This window comes from Oncorhynchus nerka, linkage group LG1, assembly GCF_034236695.1.
Source record: "Oncorhynchus nerka isolate Pitt River linkage group LG1, Oner_Uvic_2.0, whole genome shotgun sequence".
NCBI lineage: Eukaryota > Metazoa > Chordata > Actinopteri > Salmoniformes > Salmonidae > Oncorhynchus > Oncorhynchus nerka.
Window position 1 is genome coordinate 52026370 of NC_088396.1, and position 21797 is coordinate 52048166.

At 50.2% G+C, this 21797-nt stretch overlaps 1 protein-coding gene across 1 annotated transcript in view; it reads left to right on the forward strand.

The window, feature by feature from the left end:
• Window positions 1-21797, forward strand: part of LOC115120142 (integrin alpha-V-like) — a 106810-nt gene that overhangs the window by 48406 nt on the left and 36607 nt on the right. Inside the window, 6 exon segments of the mRNA XM_065019604.1 lie at window positions 630-682; window positions 3738-3943; window positions 6655-6846; window positions 11775-11820; window positions 12800-12907; window positions 13608-13663. Coding sequence (XP_064875676.1) covers window positions 630-682; window positions 3738-3943; window positions 6655-6846; window positions 11775-11820; window positions 12800-12907; window positions 13608-13663 — 661 coding nt within the window.

Genomic DNA, 21797 nt, shown 5'->3' on the forward strand with positions numbered 1-21797 from the left:
CAGGAAGTCCGCCATGGTCCACACAGAGACAGGGAGTCCGTTACGGTCCACACAGAGACAGGGCATCCGTTATGGTCCACACAGAGACAGGGCATTTTCTGTTGAACTGTAGTAAACCTTATTCAGCACCGTGTTGGTCTCTGTAGTAAACCTTATTCAGCACCGTGTTGGTCTCTGTAGTAAACCTTATTCAGCACCGTGTTGGTCTCTGTAGTAAACCTTATTCAGCACCGTGTTGGTCTCTGTAGTAAACCTTATTCAGCACCGTGTTGGTCTCTGTAGTAAACCTTATTCAGCACCGTGTTGGTCTCTCTAGTAAACCTTATTCAGCACCGTATTGGTCTCTGTAGTAAACCTTATTCAGCACCGTGTTGGTCTCTCTAGTAAACCTTATTCAGCACTGTGTTGGTCTCTGTAGTAAACCTTATTCAGCACCGTGTTGGTCTCTCTAGTAAACCTTATTCAGCACCGTGTTGGTCTCTGTAGTAAACCTTATTCAGCACCGTGTTGGTCTCTGTAGTAAACCTTATTCAGCACCGTGTTGGTCTCTGTAGTAAACCTTATTCAGCACCGTGTTGGTCTCTGTGGGGTGATGGTTAAACACATTGTATTTCTCCCTGTCTCCTCAGATGGCTGCCTACTTCGGCCATTCTGTGGCAGCGACCGACATCAATAACGATGGGTAAGTAATGATGGGTACACTGACTGCCATGTCCCAAAGGTCACCCTAATCCCTTATATAGTGCACTACATAGGGCAGAGCCCTATTGACCCTGGTGAAAAGTAGTGCACTACATAGGGCAGAGCCCTATTGACCCTGGTGAAAAGTAGTGCACTACATAGGGCAGAGCCCTGTTGACCCTGGTGAAAAGTAGTGCACTACATAGGGCATAGGTTACCATTTGGGACCTGGGCTCTATCTCAGTAGGTTGTGACCTCTTTACAGTCTATCCAAGGTCGTGTTCATTGGTGCAAAAGGACAACAAGTGTTTTTTTATTGGACAAGTGCAGGTAGTTTTGTTTATTTGTTGTGTTTGTTTTCTTGGTGTTTTAGTCAACACGGCGTGGCTCCTGGAGCATGTTTGTTAATGGTATAAATAGAGGGCCTGACTTTATACAAACTAAAAATCTATCAGCTCAAGGCGATAGATGTTCTCATCCTGTAGCAGAGCTCGCTAATTAATCTCCAGATGAAGACGCAGTCGTGACCGTATATGGGTAATGACACATCCTCTCCAGACTCCTGACTGTTTTCAGAAGCAGTTGAATATCTTGGCAAATTTTTTTATAGTTTAGTTCAGAGGTTCTCAAACCTTTTATTTATTTATTTTTTGCGGCACTTTTGGGACCCCTTTTGTGATAGCAAATTCAGAACACAACTTGAGTGTGATTCAAATAGAATACAAGGAGTTTTACTTTGAGTTCAGCAATGTATGGCTGGATGAAACAAGTCTCGGGCTTTGGAAAGGGACATTTTAAAGGCCTGCCTCTCAGCATGGGAGATTAACATATTGCAGTTTTCAGGCTAATTTCCTACAATTTTACACAGTTTGTCATGGGGCTGATTTTGTGTTGTTGTTGCAGCTTTAAAGCTAATATCCTGCCACACGTTTTGCCAGAAAAAAAAGAAGCTTAAATTACAGTGTATTTATGTCAAAAATATATCAAACAAAAAGTTTTGGGTGGAAAACAAGTAGTATTGAGTGAAAAAAATCTATAATTGGTGGATACCAATACCCCCAGGCACAAGTTACCCAGGAACACAAACATGTGTAGGTAAATAACATTATATTGTATTGTTTTACACCCTCTAAACTTATTCCACAGATCCCTTGCCCAAAATATGTTTCATATGGTGTCGTAGCCCACTTTGAGAACCCCTGGGCTATATCACATTTACAATAGATCCCTTTAACATTAGGGAATATTGTGTGTAGGTCAGGGCCGTTATTAAACCCAACATAAATTGTAACAGAACGAAGGGTTGGTTTCCTGAGCATAGACTAAAACCTGGACCTGGACTACAATGCAGTTTCAGTGGAGGATCTCCATTGAGCATGTTTCTTAGTCCAATACTAGGCTGAATCTACAGTAAGTGTGTGAAACAAAGCCACTTTTCTTTTTTTTTTTACATTTAGGGACTCAAAAGTAATTGGACAAACTAACACAAGCATAAATTAAATTATGATTTTTGATACTTGGTCGCAAATCCTTTGCAGTCGATGACTGCCTGAAGCTGCGTTTCTTCCCTGGTGGGCTTTACTGCAGCGGCACTCAGTTCTTGTTTTGTTCTTGTGGCGTTTTGCCTTCAGCAAAGCGAAATGCTCAATTGGTTTCAGGTCAGGTGATTGACTTGGCCGTTGCAGAACATTCCACTTGTTTGCCTTAAAAAAAATTAAAAGTATTAGTTTGCTTTCGCAGTATTGCTTCGGGTCATTGTTCATCTGCACTGTGAAGCGTCGTCCAATGGGATTTGAAGTATTTGGCTGAATCTGAGCAGATAATAACCACTTCAGATTTAATCCTGCTGCTTCTGTCAACAGTCACATCATCACTAAATACAAGGGAACCAGTTTCATTGACAGCCATACATGCCCACGCCATAACACCACCTCCCGAGTGGCACAGCGGTTCCAAGGCACTGCATCTCAGTGCTAGAGGCATCACTACAGACCGTGGTTCGATTCCAGGCTGTATCACAACCGGCCGTGTTTGGGAGTCCCATAGGGCGGCGCACAATTGGCCCCAGCGTCGTCCGGGTTTTGCCAGCGGTAGGCCGTCATTGTAAATAATAATTTGTTCTTAACTGACTTGCCTAGTTACATAAAGATTTAAATTAAATAATTTTAAAAAGAAAACCCCCACCGTGATTCACAGATGAGGTGGTTCCTTCCCTTCTCCATACTCTTCTCTTCCCATCATTCTGGTACAAGTCGATCTCCGTCTCATCATAGGATGTTATTCCAGAACTGTACAGGCTTTTTTTTAGATTGTTGCTTGGGTGCAAACTCTAATCTGGCGTTCCTGTTTTTGAGACTTACCAGTGGTTCACATCTTGTGGTAAACCGTCTGTATTTACTCTGGTGAAGTGGGCTCTTGACTGACACCGATACTCCTGCCTCCTGGAGGGTGTTATTGATCTGGACCACTGTCGTGAAAAAGGGCTTTTTATCCACCAGGGAAAGAATGATTCTGTCATCCACCCCTGGTCTTCCGGGCCTTTTGGTGTTCCTGAGCTCACCAGTGCGTTCTGTCTTTTTAGGAATGTACCAAATAGTTGATTTTTGACACCTCATGTTTTTTTTTTTTACTATCGTTCTGATGTTGTTGTTTTTAAAAAGATTTGTCAGCCTAATGATGCCTTCACTGGCAGTGACAGCTCCTTTGACTTCATTTTGAGGGTTAACAGCAACACATTCCAAATGCCACACTTCAAATCAACTCCTTTTATCTGCTTACCTGTAAATGAACTAATGAGGGAATAACACACACCTGGCCATGGAGCAGCTGAGCAGACAATTGTCCAATTACTTTTGGTCTCTTAACAATGGGGGGGGGGGGGCACATATAAAAAAGTGCTGTAACTGCTGCACCGTTCATATACCCTCAAATTAAAGCTGAAAGTCTGCACTTTCAACTCCTATTCATTATTTAACTTCAACTCCAATATGCTGTGATAGAATAACAGTAACTTGGTCAATGGCCAAATATTTATGGACCTGACTGTCTCTCCTCAGGCTGGTGGATCTGTTTGTAGGGGCCCCTCTGTTCATGGACCGTGGTAGTGATGGGAAGCTGAGGGAGGTGGGCCAGGTGTCTGTGTTCCTGGGGAAAGGAGGCTTCTCCTTCCACACACCCATCACACTGAGTGGGACAGAGATCTACTCACGCTTCGGCAGTTCTATCGCCACACTGGGGGACCTGGATATGGATGGCTTCAACGGTATGTATGAGGCCCCAACGGTATGTATGAGGTCTCAACGGTATGTATGAGGCTTCAACGGTATGTATGAGGCTTCAACGGTATGAGACCTTAACGGTATGTCTGAGGCTTCAACGGTATGTATGAGGCTTCAACGGTATGTATGAGGCTTCAACGGTATGTCTGAGGCCTTAACGGTATGTCTGAGGCCTTAACGGTATGTCTGAGGCTTCAACGGTATGTATGAGGCTTCAACGGTATGTATGAGACCTTAACGGTATGTCTGAGGCCTCAACGGTATGTCTGAGGCCTCAACGGTATGTATGAGGCTTCAACGGTATGAGGCCTTAACGGTATGTCTGAGGCCTTAACGGTATGTCTGAGGCCTTAACGGTATGTCTGAGGCCTTAACAGTATGTCTGAGGCTTCAACGGTATGTATGAGGCTTCAACGGTATGAGGCCTTAACGGTATGTCTGAGGCCTTAACGGTATGTCTGAGGCCTTAACAGTATGTATGAGGCCTTAACGGTATGAGGCCTTAACGGTATGTCTGAGGCCTTAACGGTATGTATGAGGCCCCAACGGTATGTCTGAGGCCTTAACGGTATTTGTGAGGCCTTAACGGTATGTCTGAGGCCTTAACGCTATGAGGCCTTAACAGTATGTCTGAGGCCTTAACGGTATGTCTGAGGCCTTAACGGTATGTCTGAGGCCTTAACGGTATGAGGCCTTAACGGTATGTCTGAGGCCTTAACGGTATGTATGAGGCCTTAACGGTATGTATGAGGCCTTAACAGTATGTATGAGGCCTTAACGGTATGTCTGAGGCCTTAACGGTATGTATGAGGCCCCAACGGTATGTCTGAGGCCTTAACGGTATGTCTGAGGCCTTAACGGTATGTCTGAGGCCTTAACGGTATGAGGCCTTAACGGTATGTCTGAGGCCTTAACGGTATGTCTGAGGCCTTAACAGTATGTATGAGGTTTTAACGGTATGTATGAGGCCTTAACGGTATGTATGAGGCCTTAACAGTATGTATGAGGCCTTAACGGTATGTCTGAGGCCTTAACGGTATGTATGAGGCCCCAACGGTATGTCTGAGGCCTTAACGGTATGTCTGAGGCCTTAACGGTTTAACGGTATGTCTGAGGCCTTAACGGTATGGTATGTCTGAGGCCTTAACGGTATGTCTGAGGCCTTAACGGTATGAGGCCTTAACGGTATGTCTGAGGCCTTAACGGTATGTCTGAGGCCTTAACAGTATGTATGAGGTTTTAACGGTATGTATGAGGCCTTAACGGTATGTCTGAGGCCTTAACGGTATGTCTGAGGCCTTAACGGTATGAGGCCTTAACATTATGTATGAGGCCTTAACAGTATGTATATGAGGCCTCAACGGTATGAGGCCTCAACGGTATGAGGCCTCAACGGTATGTCTGAGGCCTTAACATTATGCATGAGGCCTTAACAGTATGTATGAGGCCTTAATGGTATGTATGAGGCCTTAACCGTATGTCTGAGGCCTTAACGGTATGAGGCCTTAACGGTATGAGGCCTTAACGGTATGTCTGAGGCCTTAACGGTATGAGGCCTTAACGGTATGTCTGAGGCCTTAACGGTATGTATGAGGCCTTAGCGGTATGAGGCCTTAACGATATGAGGCCTTAACGGTATGTCTGAGGCCTTAACAGTATGAGGCCTTAACGGTATGTATGAGGCCTTAACGATATGTATGAGGCCTTAATGGTATGTCTGAGGCCTTAACGGTATGAGGCCTTAACGTTATGTCTGAGGCCTTAACGGTATGAGGCCTTAACGGTATGTCTGAGGCCTTAACGGTATGTATGAGGCCTTAACAGTATGAGGCCTTAACAGTATGTCTGAGGCCTTAACGGTATGTCTGTGGCCTTAACGGTATGTCTGAGGCCTTAACGGTATGAGGACTTAACAGTATGTATGAGGCCTTAACGGTATGTATGAGGCCTTAATGGTATGTCTGAGGCCTTAACGGTATGAGGCCTTAACGGTATGAGGCCTTAACGGTATGAGACCTTAACGGTATGAGGCCTTAACGGTATGTATGAGGCCTTAACAGTATGAGGCCTTAACGGTATGAGGCCTCAACGGTATGAGGCCTTAACGGTATGTATGAGGCCTTAACGGTATGAGGCCTTAACAGTATGAGGCCTTAACGGTATGAGGCCTTAACGGTATGAGGCCTTAACGGTATGAGGTCTTAACGTTATGTACGAGGCCTCAACGGTATGAGGCCTTAACGGTATGTATGAGGCCTTAACGGTATGAGGCCTTAACAGTATGAGGCCTTAACGGTATGAGGCCTTAACGGTATGAGGCCTTAACGTTATGTGCGAGGCCTTAACAGTATGAGGCCTTAACAGTATGAGGCCTTAACATTATGTACGAGGCCTCAACGGTATAAGGCAACTACAGGTGCCTGGTTCTTTAGCAAAATAACAGAAACTTTACGAAAGTTCACAGTTGTTTAATAGAAATCCCGTTTGGACAACTCCTGGATTCAGGAGGAAAGAAGCCTGTCGCCCAACTGGGAATGCTCCAACCAGACTTCCTGGCCCCTTTAAGTTTTGTGGCTTTTTGTGGGGAAAGTTACCTCATACTATTTCAGGGAGATCCTCTAGTTTGAAGACAATGACCAAACCATCATTAAGGGTTGTTGATGATCTTCCTTCCTGTAATGTTTCTCTGTTCCAGACGTTGCCATAGCTGCACCCTATGGCGGGCTGAAGCACAGGGGCCTAGTGTACATCCACAACGGGAGGGCTGCAGGGCCTGACCCAGTGCCTTCTCAGGTCCTAGAGGGGAGGTGGGCCTCCTCTTACATGCCCCCCAGCTTTGGATACTCCCTGCACGGAGCCACCGATATTGACCAGAATGGATACCCAGGTAGTTTGATACTAGAATGGATACCCAGGTGGTTTGATACTAGAATGGATACCCAGGTGGTTTGATACTAGAATGGATACCCAGGTAGTTTGAAACTAGAATGGATACCCAGGTAGTTTGATACTAGAATGGATACCCAGGTAGTTTGATACTAGAATGGATACCCAGGTAGTTTGATACTAGAATGTATACCCAGGTAGTTTGATACTAGAATGGATACCCAGGTAATTTGATACTAGAATGGATACCCAGGTAGTTTGATATAGAATGGATACCCAGGTAGTTTGATACTAGAATGGATACCCAGGTAGTTTCATACTAGATCATATACCCAGGTAGTTTGATACTAGAATGCATACCGAGGCTTCCTTACGGGAGGTTGGAGTTTCGTAGAAAAATCGTAAGTCCAGCTCTGCTAGTTTTTTCCTGGTTTTATGGTTCCTGAATGCTTACGGATTGTTGCTTGGTAAACCTGCTGTCATTATACTGATGTGTTTCTATCCCCTCTCCCTTCTCTACCTCTCTCTCCCCTTCTCTACCTCTCCCCCTATCTCCCTCTCTCCCCCCTCTCTACCTCTCCCCCCTCTCTCTACCTCTCTCCCTCTCTCCCCTTCTCTACCCCCCCCTCTACCTCTCCCCTCTCCCTTCTCTACCTCTCTCCCCCTTCTCTACCTCTCTCTCCCCCTCCCTCTTCTCTCTCCCCCTCTCTACCCCCCCTCTCTACCCCCCTCTACCCTCTCCCCCCTCTCCCCCCCTCTCTACCCTCTCCCCCTCTCTCTACCTCTCTCCCCTCTCCTTCTCTACCTCTCTCTCCCCCTTCTCTACTCTCTCTCTCCCCTCCCCCTCCCCCTCTTCCTCTCTCTCCCCCCTCTCTACCTCTCTCCCCTCTCCCTTCTCTACCTCTCTCTCCCCCTTCTCTACCTCTCTCCCCCTCTCTACCTCTCTCCCCCTCTCCCTTCTCTACCTCTCTCTCCCCTTCTCTACCTCCTCTCTCCCCCTCTCCCTTCTCTACCCTCTCTCTCCCCTTCTTCTCTTCCTCTCTCTCCCCCTCTCTACCTCTCTCCCCCTCTCCCTTCTCTACCTCTCTCTCCCCTCTCTCCCTTCTCTACCTCTCTCTCCCCCTCTCTACTCTCTCTCCCTTCTCTACTCTCTCTCCCCCTCTCTACCTCTCTCCCTTCTCTACCTCTCTCTCCCTTCCTACCTCTCTCCCCCTCGCCCTCTCTCTACCTCTCTCTACCCCCTTCTCTTCTCTCTCTCTCCCCCTCTCTACTCTCTCTCCCCCTCTCCCTTCTCTACCTCTCTCCCCCTCTCCCTTCTCTACCTCTCTACCTCTCTCTCTCCCCTCTCCCTTCTCTACCTCTCTCTCCCCCTCTCTACCTCTCTCCCCCTCTCCCTTCTCCCCTCTCTCCCCCTCTCTACCTCTCCCCCCTCCCTTCTCTACCTCCTCTCTCCTCTCCCTCTCTCTACCTCTCTCCCTTCTCTACCTCTCTCCCCCCCTCTCCCCTCTCTCTACCTCTCCTCTCCCTTCTCTACCTCTCTCTCCCCTTCTCCCTTCTCCCTCTCTCTCTCCCTCTCCCCTTCTACCTCTCTCCCCTCTCCCTTCTCTACCTCTCTCTCCCCCTCTCTACCCTCTCTCCCCCTCTTCCCTTCTCTACCTCTCTCTCTCCCTTCTCTACCTCTCTCTCCCCTCTCTCTCCCTCTCCCTTCTCTTCCTCTCTCTCCCCCTCTCTACCTCTCTCTCCCCCTCTCCCTTCTCTACCTCTCTCTCCCCCTCTCTCCCCTCTCCCTTCTCCCTCTCTCTCCCCCTTCTCTTCCTCTCTCCTCTCCCCTCCTCTCTACCTCTCCCTCTCCCCCTCTCCCTTCTCTACCTCTCTCCCCCTCTCTACCTCTCTCCCCTCTCCCTTCTCTACCTCTCTCCCCTCTCCCTTCTCTACCTCTCTCTCCCCCTCTCTCTACCCCCTCTCTACCCCCTCTCTACCTCCCCCCCACCCTCTCTACTCTCTCCTCCCTCTCTCTCCCCTCTCTCTACCTCTCTCCCCCCTCTCTCCCTCTCTCCCTCTCCCTCTCCCTCTCTACCCCCTCTCTACCTCTCTCCCCCTCTCTCTCCCCCTCTCCCTTCTCTACCTCTCTCTACCCCCCCCCTCTCTACCCTCTCTCTCCCCTCCCCCTTCTTCTTCCTCTCTCTCCCCCTCTCTACCTCTCTCCCCTCCCTTCTCCCTCTCTCCCCCCTCTCCCCCCACCCTCTCTACCTCTCCTCCCTTCTCTACCTCTCTCTCCCCCTCTCTACCTCTCTCCCCCTCCCCCTTCTCTTCCTCTCCCCCTCTCTACCCTCTCTCCCCCTCTACCCTTCTCTACCTCTCTCTCTCCCCCTTCTCTACCTCTCACCCTCCCCCTTCTCTTTCTCTCTCCCCCTCTCTACCTCTCTCCCCCTCTCCCTTCTCTCCCCTCTCCCCCCCTCTCTACCTCTCTCCCCTCTCCCTTCTCTACCTCTCTCCCCCTCTCCCTTCTCTACCTCTCTCTCTCCCCCTTCTCTACCCCCTCTCTACCTCCCCCACCCTCCCTCTACCTCTCCTCCCCTCTCTACCTCTCCCCCCCTCTCTACCTCTCCTCCCCTCTCTCCTCTCTCCCCCTCTCCCTTCTCTACCTCTCTCCCCCTCTCTACCTCTCTCCCCTCCCCCTTCTCTTCCTCTCTCTCCCCCTCTCTACCTCTCTCCCCCTCTCCCTCTCCCTTCTCTACCTCTCTCTCCCCCTTCTCTACCTCCCCCCACCCTCTACCTCTCCCCCCCCTCTCTACCTCCCCCACCCTCTCTACCTCTCCTCCCCTCCCCTCTCTACCTCTCCTCTCTACCTCTCTCTCCCCCCCTTCTCTACCCCCCCTCTCTCTCTCCCCCTCCCTCTCTACCCCCCTCTCTACCCCCCTCTCTACCTCTCTCTCCCTCTCTACCCCCCCCTCTCTCTCTCTCTCCCCTCTCCCTTCTCTACCTCTCTCTCCCTCTCCCTTCTCTACCCCCTCTCTACCCCCCCTTCTCTACCCCCCCCCCTCTCTCCCTCTCTCTCCTCCCTCTCTACCTCTCTCCCCCTTCTCTACCTCCCCCCACCCTCTCTACCCCCCTCTCTACCCCCCACCCTCTCTACCTCTCCTCCCCTCTCTACCTCTCTCTCCCCTCTCCCTTCTCTACCTCTCTCTCCCCCTCTCTACCCTCTCTCCCCCTCCCCCTTCTCTTCCCTCTACCTCCCCCCCCTCTCTTCCTCTCTCTCCCCCCTCACCTCTCTCCCCCTCTCCCTTCTCTACCCCTCTCCCCCCCTCTCTACCTCTCTCCTCCCTTCTCTACCTCTCTCCCCCCCCTTCTCTACCTCTCTCCCCCTCTCTACCTCTCTCCCCCTCCCCCTTCTCTTCTCCTCTCTCCCCCTCTCTACCTCTCTCCCCCTCTCCCTTCTCTACCTCTCTCTCCCCCTTCTCTACCTCTCTCCCCCTCCCCCTTCTCTTCCTCTCTCTCCCCCCTCTCTACCCCTCCCCTTCCTCTCTCCCCTCTCCCTTCTCTACCTCTCTCTCCCCCCTCTCCCTTCTCTCCCCCTCTCTCTCCCCCCCCTCTCTACCTCTCTCCCCCTCCCCTTCTCTTCCTCTCTCTCTCCCCCCTCTCTACCTCTCTCCCCCTCCCTTCTCTACCTCTCTCCCCCTCTCTACCTCTCTCCCCTCTCCCTTCTCTACCTCTCTCCCCCCCTCCCTTCTCTACCTCTCTCCCCTCTCCTCTCTCCTCCCTCTCCCTTCTCTACCTCTCTCCCCTCCCCCTCTCTACCTCCCCCACCCTCTCTACCTCTCCTCCCCTCTCTACCTCTCTCCCCTCTCCCTTCTCTACCTCTCTCTCCCCCTCTCTACCTCTCTCCCCCTCCCCTTCTCTTCTCTCTCTCTCCCCTCCCCTCTCTACCTCTCTCTCCCCTTCTCTACCTCCCCCACCCTCTCTACCTCCCCCTCTCTACCTCCCCCCACCTCTCTCCCCCTCTCCCTCTCTACCTATCCTCCCTCTCTACCTCTCCTCTCTACCCTCTCTCCCCCTCTCTCTACCTCTCTCCCCTCTCCCTTCTCTACCTCTCTCTCCCTCTCTACCTCTCTCCCCCTTCTCTTCCCCCCTTCTCTACCTCTCTCTCCCTCCCTTCTCTACCCCCTCTCTACCCCCTTCTCTACCTCTCTCTCCCTTCTCTCCCTCCCCCTCTCCCTCTCTACCTCTCTCTCCCCCTCTCCCTCTCTACCCTCTCTCCTCTCCCCTCTCTACCTCCCCCCCCTCTCTCCCCCCCCCTCTCTACCTCTCTCCCCCTCTCCCTCTCTACCTCTCCCCCTCTCTACCTCTCCCCCCCCCTTCTCTACCTCTCTCCCCCTCTCCCTTCTCTATCCCCCCCCTCTACTCCCCCCCTCTCTACCTCTCTCTCTCCCTCTCTACCCCCTCTCTACTCCCCCCCCCCTTCTCTACCTCTCTCTCCCCTCTCCCTTCTCTACCTCTCTCTCCCTCTCCCTTCTCTACCCCCCCCCCTCTCTACTCCCCCCCCCTCTCTACCTCTCTCTCCCTCTCTACCCCCCCCTCTCTACCCCTTCTCTACCTCTCTCTCCCCCTCTCCCTTCTCTACCTCTCTCTCTCTCCCTCTCTACCCCCCCCTCTCTACTCTCTCCCCCCCCCTTCTCTACCTCTCTCTCCCTCTCTTCTCTACCCCCCCTCTCTACCCCCTCTCCCCCCTTCTCTACCTCTCTCTCTACCTCTCTCCCCCCCCCTTCTCTACCTCTCTCCCTCTCTACCCCCCTTCTCCCCCCTTCTCTACCTCTCTCTCCCTCTCCCTCTCTACCCCCCTTCTCTACCTCTCTCTCCCTCTCTACCCCCCTTCTCTACCTTCTCCTCCCTCTCTACCTCTACCCCCCTCCCTCTGTCTCTCCACCACAGACTTAATAGTGGGTGTATTTGGTGCAGACAAAGCTGTTCTATACAGGTACAGTAGTACTGTGGTTTCCTTTGATGTTCCACATGCCTTCAACGATGTGTCCCACCTAAACCATGTTTCTGTTTCATTTAAAGTATCCCACATGATTTGTATGCAATTAGTGGCACATTTAAACCTTTAATAGCTGTTTCTCATTTAAAAAGGGAATGCGTTTGGTGAACAAAGTCCACATTAAGCCTTAATAGCTGTTTCTCATTTAAAAAGGGAATGTGTTTGGTGAACAAAGTCCACATTAAGCCTTAATAGCTGTTTCTCATTTAAAAAGGGAATGTGTTTGGTGAACAAAGTCCACATTAAGCCTTAATAGCTGTTTCTCATTTAAAAAGGGAATGTGTTTGGTGAACAAAGTCCACATTAAGCCTTAATAGCTGTTTCTCATTTAAAAAGGGAATGTGTTTGGTGAACAAAGTCCACATTAAGCCTTAATAGCTGTTTCTCATTTAAAAAGGGAATGTGTTTGGTGAACAAAGTCCACATTAAGCCTTAATAGCGTACATATTACACAGGCGTTCCACAACACAGACATATACAGTATAGATTTGACATGCAATACTGTACAACTCCTAAAGGATCAACTGGTGAATTGATCCGATAGCTAAGCTCTGTTGTTGTGGTCGTGACCGATGGCCTCTGGATAGCAACGCTGACCCACGTACAGATGAGTGAGTTTCCCTCCCGCTTCCAACAAACACCAGATTGCTCTCCTTTTATTGAAAGGCTGTTACCAACGCTGCTCCTCCCTGTACGGGGTTCAGAGTGTTGACCGGTCACTGGTGAGGTCTGACCTCAACACGATGAGATCTTAGTCTCTAATGAAGCTCTCTGATGTTGACTTGAGGTACCCCCCCGTGCTCACTGTTCTGTATATGGCATGTAAGCTTGACCTCTGACCCCCCCCCCAGGGCCCGGCCCATCATCAGTGTTCTGTATATGGCATGTAAGCTTGACCTCTGACCCCCCCCCCCAGGGCCCGGCCCGTCATCAGTGTTAACGCCACCCTGGACATCAGCCCTCAGATCCTGAACCCGGAGGAAAGGAGCTGCAAGCTGCCTGACAGTGACACTAAAGTGTCCTGGTGAGTAATATAATTAGATAATAGAATTAGATTTTCACTTTTTTTAAATAGATATTGATGTCTGTGTGTGATGATAGGGTCCATATCAGGGGCTGCATTGAGGAGCCCAAATCTTATGAACAGTGTTTGGGGGGGGTGTCTTCATTGAAGACAGCGATTTTTGGACTGTCAGACAGACTTCCTCTCTGGTAACGTCCTGTCTAACTGTCAGACAGACTTCCTCTCTGGTAACGTCCTGTCTAACTGTCAGACAGACTTCCTCTCTGGTAACATCCTGTCTAACTGTCAGACAGACTTCCTCTCTGGTAACATCTTGTCTAACTGTCAGACAGACTTCCTCTCTGGTAACGTCCTGTCTAACTGTCAGACAGACTTCCTCTCTGGTAACGTCCTGTCTAACTGTCAGACAGACTTCCTCTCTGGTAACGTCCTGTCTAACTGTCAGACAGACAGACTTCCTCTCTGGTAACGTCCTGTCTAACTGTCAGACAGACTTCCTCTCTGGTAACGTCCTGTCTAACTGTCAGACAGACAGACTTCCTCTCTGGTAACTTCCTGTCTAACTGTCAGACAGACAGAGCTGATGTCAGAAACATGCAATATGTTTATCTAGCTACCGTTCGGTGTTAGAGAACACTATGGCCTTTGCTTTAGAGTTCAATCTGATTCGTTTTTGGTCATATCTTGTTCTCCCCCTCAGTTTCAAAGTGAAGTACTGTCTTAAAGCGAGTGGAAGAGGTGCACCAGATTCACTGAGTAAGTATCTGACGGACATCTTCTAGTACTAGTACTCTACGCTACGTTGGAACCCTACGGGGCTCTGCTACTCAACAAATGCTACTCGGAGATATAGTGTTACAGAACAGCGTTTGCTTCTCCCCTGTCGACAAGCTGTTCTCTCAGAGAAACTCCTGTTAGATCACAAAACACAGCTGTCTGTCCCTCTACATTTACATTTACATGTACACCTCTACTTCTCTGAAATAGTGCCTATGTCCCCAAAAGACGCCCTTATTCCCTACATTGGGCACTACTTTTTGGACCAGAGCCCCGTGGAACCTGGTCAAAAGTAGTGCACTGTAACGGGATTAGGATTTCATGTAGGATGCATGGAGTAGCTATAGCACCACATCTCACCTCCTGACTCTCTGTAGAGACATCGTGTCTGGCTGTTACCCAGCCTGTTACCCAGCCTGTTACCCTGCCTGTTACCCAGCCTGTTACCCAGCCTGTTAGATCATAGCTTCAGGCTAGCAGTGCAGCCTGTTAGATCATAGCTTCAGGCTAGCAGTTCAGCCTGTTAGATCATAGCTTCAGGCTAGCAGTGCAGCCTGTTAGATCATAACTTCAGGCTAGCAGTGAAGCCTGTTAGATCATAGCTTCAGGCTAGCAGTACAGCCTGTTAGATCATAACTTTAGGCTAGCAGTACAGCCTGTTAGATCATAGCTTCAGGCTAGCAGTTCAGCCTGTTAGATCATAGCTTCAGGCTAGCCCTGAGGCCTGTTAGATCATAGCTTCAGGCTAGCAGTGCAGCCTGTTAGATCATAGCTTCAGGCTAGCAGTGCAGCCTGTTAGATCATAGCTTCAGGCTAGCAGTTCAGCCTGTTAGATCATAGCTTCAGGCTAGCCCTGAGGCCTGTTAGATCATAGCTTCAGGCTAGCAGTTCAGCCTGTTAGATCATAGCTTCAGGCTAGCAGTGCAGCCTGTTAGATCATAACTTCAGGCTAGCAGTGCAGCCTGTTAGATCATAGCTTCAGGCTAGCAGTGCAGCCTGTTAGATCAAAACTTCAGGCTAGCAGTACAGCCTGTTAGATCATAACTTCAGGCTAGCAGTACAGCCTGTTAGATCATAGCTTCAGGCTAGCAGTACAGCCTGTTAGATCATAACTTCAGGCTAGCAGTACAGCCTGTTAGATCATAGCTTCAGGCTAGCCCTGAGGCCTGTTAGATCATAGCTTCAGGCTAGCAGTTCAGCCTGTTAGATCATAGCTTCAGGCTAGCAGTACAGCCTGTTAGATCATAGCTTCAGGCTAGCAGTTCAGCCTGTTAGATCATAGCTTCAGGCTAGCCCTGAGGCCTGTTAGATCATAGCTTCAGGCTAGCAGTTCAGCCTGTTAGATCATAGCTTCAGGCTAGCAGTACAGCCTGTTAGATCATAGCTTCAGGCTAGCAGTACAGCCTGTTAGATCATAGCTTCAGGCTAGCCCTGAGGCCTGTTAGATCAAAGCTTCAGGCTAGCAGTTCAGCCTGTTAGATCATAGCTTCAGGCTAGCAGTGCAGCCTGTTAGATCATAACTTCAGGCTAGCAGTGCAGCCTGTTAGATCATAGCTTCAGGCTAGCAGTGCAGCCTGTTAGATCAAAACTTCAGGCTAGCAGTACAGCCTGTTAGATCATAACTTCAGGCTAGCAGTACAGCCTGTTAGATCATAGCTTCAGGCTAGCAGTACAGCCTGTTAGATCATAACTTCAGGCTAGCAGTTCAGCCTGTTAGATCATAGCTTCAGGCTAGCCCTGAGGCCTGTTAGATCAAAGCTTCAGGCTAGCCCTGCAGCCTGTTAGATCATAGCTTCAGGCTAGCAGTGCGGCCTGTTATATCATAGCTTCAGGCTAGTAGTGCGGCCTGTTAGTTCATAGCTTCAGGCTAGCCCTGCAGCCTGTTAGATCATAGCTTCAGGCTAGCAGTGCGGCCTGTTATATCATAGCTTCAGGCTAGTAGTGCGGCCTGTTAGTTCATAGCTTCAGGCTAGCCCTGAGGCCTGTTAGGTCACCACCTCTTTAAGGAATACCTAGGATAGGATAAAGTAATCCCTCTCACCCCCCTTAAAAGATTTAGATGCACTACTGTTCCACTGGATGTCATAAGGTGAATGCACCAATTTGTAAGTCGCTCTGGATAAGAGCGTCTGCTAAATGACTTAAATGTAAATGTAATAGCTTCAGGCTAGCAGTGCAGCCTGTCAGGTCATAGCTTCAGGCTAACAGTGCGGTCTGTTAGGTCATAGCTTCAGGCTAGCCCTGAGGCCTGTTAGGTCAAAGCTTCAAGCTAGCAGTGCAGCCTGTTAGGTCATAGCTTCAGGCTAACAGTGCGGTCTGTTAGGTCATAGCTTCAGGCTAGCAGTGCAGCCTGTTAGGTCATAGCTTCAGGCTAACAGTGCGGCTTGTTAGGTCATAGCTTCAGGCTAACAGTGCGGCCTGTTAGGTCATAGCTTCAGGCTAGCCCTGATGCCTGTTAGGTCATAGCTTCAGGCTAGCAGTGCAGCCTGTTAGGTCATAGCTTCAGGCTAACAGTGCGGCCTGTTAGGTCATAGCTTCAGGCTAACAGTGCGGCCTGTTAGGTCATAGCTTCAGGCTAGCAGTGCAGCCTGTTAGATCATAGCTTCAGGCTAACAGTGCGGCCTGTTAGGTCATAGCTTCAGGCTAACAGTGCGGCCTGTTAGGTCATAGCTTCAGGCTAGCCCTGAGGCCTGTTAGGTCATAGCTTCAGGCTAGCACTGCAGCCTGTTAGGTCATAGCTTCAGGCTAGCCCTGAGGCCTGTTAGGTCATAGCTTCAGTCTAACAGTGCCGCCTGTTAGGTCATAGCTTCAGGCTAGCCCTGAGGCCTGTTAGGTCATAGCTTCAGGCTAGCAGTGCAGCCTGTTAGGTCATAGCTTCAGGCTAGCCCTGCAGCCTGTTAGATCATAGCTTCAGGCTAGCCCTGAGGCCTGTTAGGTCATAGCTTCAGGCTAGCAGTGCAGCCTGTTAGATCATAGCTTCAGGCTAGCCCTGAGGACTGTTAGGTCATAGCTTCAGGCTAGCAGTGCAGCCTGTTAGGTCATAGCTTCAGGCTAGCCCTGCAGCCTGTTAGATCATAGCTTCAGGCTAGCCCTGAGGCCTGTTAGATCATAGCTTCAGGCTAGCAGTGCGGCCTGTTAGGTCATAGCTTCAGGCTAGCAGTGCAGCCTGTTAGGTCATAGCTTCAGGCTAGCCCTGAGGCCTGTTAGGTCATAGCTTCAGGCTAGCAGTGCAGCCTGTTAGATCATAGCTTCAGGCTAGCCCTGCAGCCTGTTAGATCATAGCTTCAGGCTAGCCCTGAGGCCTGTTAGATCATAGCTTCAGGCTAGCAGTGCGGCCTGTTAGGTCATAGCTTCAGGCTAGCAGTGCAGCCTGTTAGGTCATAGCTTCAGGCTAGCCCTGAGGCCTGTTAGGTCATAGCTTCAGGCTAGCAGTGCAGCCTGTTAGATCATAGCTTCAGGCTAGCCCTGCAGCCTGTTAGGTCATAGCTTCAGGCTAGCCCTGAGGCCTTTTAGGTCATAGCTTCAGGCTAGCCCTGAGGCCTGTTAGGTCATAGCTTCAGGCTAGCCCTGCAGCCTGTTAGGTCATAGCTTCAGGCTAGCCCTGCAGCCTGTTAGGTCATAGCTTCAGGCTAACCCTGAGGCCTGTTAGATCATAGCTTCAGGCTAGCCCTGAGGCCTTTTAGGTCATAGCTTCAGTCTAACAGTGCCGCCTGTTAGGTCATAGCTTCAGGCTAGCCCTGAGGCCTGTTAGGTCATAGCTTCAGGCTAGCAGTGCAGCCTGTTAGGTCATAGCTTCAGGCTAGCCCTGCAGCCTGTTAGATCATAGCTTCAGGCTAGCAGTGCAGCCTGTTAGATCATAGCTTCAGGCTAGCCCTGAGGACTGTTAGGTCATAGCTTCAGGCTAGCAGTGCAGCCTGTTAGGTCATAGCTTCAGGCTAGCCCTGCAGCCTGTTAGATCATAGCTTCAGGCTAGCCCTGAGGCCTGTTAGATCATAGCTTCAGGCTAGCAGTGCGGCCTGTTAGGTCATAGCTTCAGGCTAGCAGTGCAGCCTGTTAGGTCATAGCTTCAGGCTAGCAGTGCAGCCTGTTAGATCATAGCTTCAGGCTAGCCCTGCAGCCTGTTAGATCATAGCTTCAGGCTAGCCCTGAGGCCTGTTAGATCATAGCTTCAGGCTAGCAGTGCGGCCTGTTAGGTCATAGCTTCAGGCTAGCAGTGCAGCCTGTTAGGTCATAGCTTCAGGCTAGCCCTGAGGCCTGTTAGGTCATAGCTTCAGGCTAGCAGTGCAGCCTGTTAGATCATAGCTTCAGGCTAGGCCTGCAGCCTGTTAGGTCATAGCTTCAGGCTAGCCCTGAGGCCTTTTAGGTCATAGCTTCAGGCTAGCCCTGAGGCCTGTTAGGTCATAGCTTCAGGCTAGCCCTGCAGCCTGTTAGGTCATAGCTTCAGGCTAGCCCTGAGGCCTGTTAGGTCATAGCTTCAGGCTAACCCTGAGGCCTGTTAGATCATAGCTTCAGGCTAGCCCTGAGGCCTTTTAGGTCATAGCTTCAGGCTAGCCCTGAGGCCTGTTAGATCATAGCTTCAGGCTAGCCCTGAGGCCTGTTAGATCATAGCTTCAGGCTAGCCCTGCAGCCTGTTAGATCATAGCTTCAGGCTAGCCCTGAGGCCTGTTAGGTCATAGCTTCAGGCTAGCAGTGCGGCCTGTTAGGACATAGCTACAGGCTAGCAGTGCGGCCTGTTAGGTCATAGCTTCAGGCTAGCAGTGCAGCCTGTTAGATCATAGCTTCAGGCTAGCAGTGCAGCCTGTTAGATCATAGCTTCAGGCTAGCAGTGAAGCCTGTTAGAACATAGCTTCAGGCTAGCAGTGCAGCCTGTTAGATCATAACTTTAGGCTAGCAGTACAGCCTGTTAGATCATAGCTTCAGGCTAGCCCTGAGGCCTGTTAGATCATAGCTTCAGGCTAGCAGTTCAGCCTGTTAGATCATAGCTTCAGGCTAGCCCTGAGGCCTGTTAGATCATAGCTTCAGGCTAGCAGTGCAGCCTGTTAGATCATAGCTTCAGGCTAGCAGTGCAGCCTGTTAGATCATAGCTTCAGGCTAGCAGTGAAGCCTGTTAGATCATAGCTTCAGGCTAGCAGTTCAGCCTGTTAGATCATAGCTTCAGGCTAGCAGTGCAGCCTGTTAGATCATAACTTTAGGCTAGCAGTACAGCCTGTTAGATCATAGCTTCAGGCTAGCCCTGAGGCCTGTTAGATCATAGCTTCAGGCTAGCAGTTCAGCCTGTTAGATCATAGCTTCAGGCTAGCCCTGAGGCCTGTTAGATCAAAGCTTCAGGCTAGCCCTGAGGCCTGTTAGATCAAAGCTTCAGGCTAGCAGTTCAGCCTGTTAGATCATAGCTTCAGGCTAGCAGTGCAGCCTGTTAGATCATAACTTCAGGCTAGCAGTACAGCCTGTTAGATCATAGCTACAGGCTAGCCCTGCAGCCTGTTAGATCATAGCTTCAGGCTAGCCCTGAGGCCTGTTAGATCAAAGCTTCAGGCTAGCAGTTCAGCCTGTTAGATCATAGCTACAGGCTAGCCCTGCAGCCTGTTAGATCATAGCTTCAGGCTAGCAGTGCGGCCTGTTATATCATAGCTTCAGGCTAGTAGTGCGGCCTGTTAGTTCATAGCTTCAGGCTAGCAGTGCGGCCTGTTAGGTCATAGCTTCAGGCTAGCAGTGCGGCCTGTTAGGTCATAGCTTCAGGCTAACAGTGCGGCCTGTTAGGTCATAGCTTCAGGCTAGCCCTGAGGCCTGTTAGGTCATAGCTTCAGGCTAGCCCTGAGGCCTGTTAGGTCACCACCTCTTTAAGGAATACCTAGGATAGGATAAAGTAATCCCTCTCACCCCCTTAAAAGATTTAGATGCACTACTGTTCCACTGGATGTCATAAGGTGAATGCACCATTTGTAGTCTTCTGGATAAGAGCGTCTGCTAAATGACTTAAATGTAAATGTAATAGCTTCAGGCTAGCAGTACAGCCTGTTAGATCATAGCTTCAGGCTAGCCCTGAGGCCTGTTAGATCATAGCTTCAGGCTAGCAGTTCAGCCTGTTAGATCATAGCTTCAGGCTAGCAGTACAGCCTGTTAGATCATAGCTTCAGGCTAGCCCTGAGGCCTGTTAGATCATAGCTTCAGGCTAGCAGTTCAGCCTGTTAGATCATAGCTTCAGGCTAGCCCTGAGGCCTGTTAGATCAAAGCTTCAGGCTAGCCCTGAGGCCTGTTAGATCAAAGCTTCAGGCTAGCAGTTCAGCCTGTTAGATCATAGCTTCAGGCTAGCAGTGCAGCCTGTTAGATCATAACTTCAGGCTAGCAGTACAGCCTGTTAGATCATAGCTACAGGCTAACCCTGCAGCCTGTTAGATCATAGCTTCAGGCTAGCCCTGAGGCCTGTTAGATCAAAGCTTCAGGCTAGCAGTTCAGCCTGTTAGATCATAGCTACAGGCTAGCCCTGCAGCCTGTTAGATCATAGCTTCAGGCTAGCAGTGCGGCCTGTTATATCATAGCTTCAGGCTAGTAGTGCGGCCTGTTAGTTCATAGCTTCAGGCTAGCAGTGCGGCCTGTTAGGTCATAGCTTCAGGCTAGCAGTGCGGCCTGTTAGGTCATAGCTTCAGGCTAGCCCTGAGGCCTGTTAGGTCATAGCTTCAGGCTAGCCCTGAGGCCTGTTAGGTCACCACCTCTTTAAGGAATACCTAGGATAGGATAAAGTAATCCCTCTCACCCCCCCTTAAAAGATTTAGATGCACTACTGTTCCACTGGATGTCATAAGGTGAATGCACCAATTTGTAAGTCGCTCTGGATAAGAGCGTCTGCTAAATGACTTAAATGTAAATGTAATAGCTTCAGGCTAGCAGTGCAGCCTGTTAGGTCATAGCTTCAGGCTAACAGTGCGGCCTGTTAGGTCATAGCTTCAGGCTAGCCCTGAGACCTGTTAGATCATAGCTTCAGGCTAGCCATGAGGACTGTTAGGTCATAGCTTCAGGCTAGCAGTGCAGCCTGTTAGGTCATAGCTTCAGGCTAGCCCTGCAGCCTGTTAGATCATAGCTTCAGGCTAGCCCTGAGGCCTGTTAGATCAGCTTCAGCTAGCAGTGCGGCCTGTTAGGTCATAGCTTCAGGCTAGCAGTGCAGCCTGTTAGGTCATAGCTTCAGGCTAGCCCTGAGGCCTGTTAGGTCATAGCTTCAGGCTAGCAGTGCAGCCTGTTAGATCATATAGCCCTCAGCCTGTTAGATCATAGCTTCAGGCCAGCCCTGAGGCCTGTTAGATCATAGCTTCAGGCTAGCAGTGCGGCCTGTTAGGTCATAGCTTCAGGCTAGCAGTGCAGCCTGTTAGGTCATAGCTTCAGGCTAGCCCTGAGGCCTGTTAGGTCATAGCTTCAGGCTAGCAGTGCAGCCTGTTAGATCATAGCTTCAGGCTAGCCCTGCAGCCTGTTAGGTCATAGCTTCAGGCTAGCCCTGAGGCCTTTAGGTCATAGCTTCAGGCTAGCCCTGAGGCCTGTTAGGTCATAGCTTCAGGCTAGCCCTGCAGCCTGTTAGGTCATAGCTTCAGGCTAGCCCTGAGGCCTGTTAGGTCATAGCTTCAGGCTAACCCTGAGGCCTGTTAGATCATAGCTTCAGGCTAGCCCTGAGGCCTTTTAGGTCATAGCTTTAGCCCTGAGGCCTGTTAGATCATAGCTTCAGGCCAGCCCTGAGGCCTGTTAGATCATAGCTTCAGGCTATCCCTGCAGCCTGTTAGATCATAGCCCTGAGGCCTTTAGGAATACCTAGCAGGCCTGTTAGGTCATAGCTACAGGCTAGCAGTGCGGCCTGTTAGGTCATAGCTTCAGGCTAGCAGTGCAGCCTGTTAGATCATAGCTTCAGCTAGCAGTGCAGCCTGTTAGATTCAGGCTAGCAGTTCGGCCTGTTAGGACATAGCTACAGGTAGCAGTGCGGCCTGTTAGGTCATAGCTTCAGGCTAGCAGTGCAGCCTGTTAGATCATAGCTTCAGGCTAGCAGTGCAGCCTGTTAGATCATAGCTTCAGGCTAGCAGTGAAGCCTGTTAGATCATAGCTTCAGGCTAGCAGTGCAGCCTGTTAGATCATAACT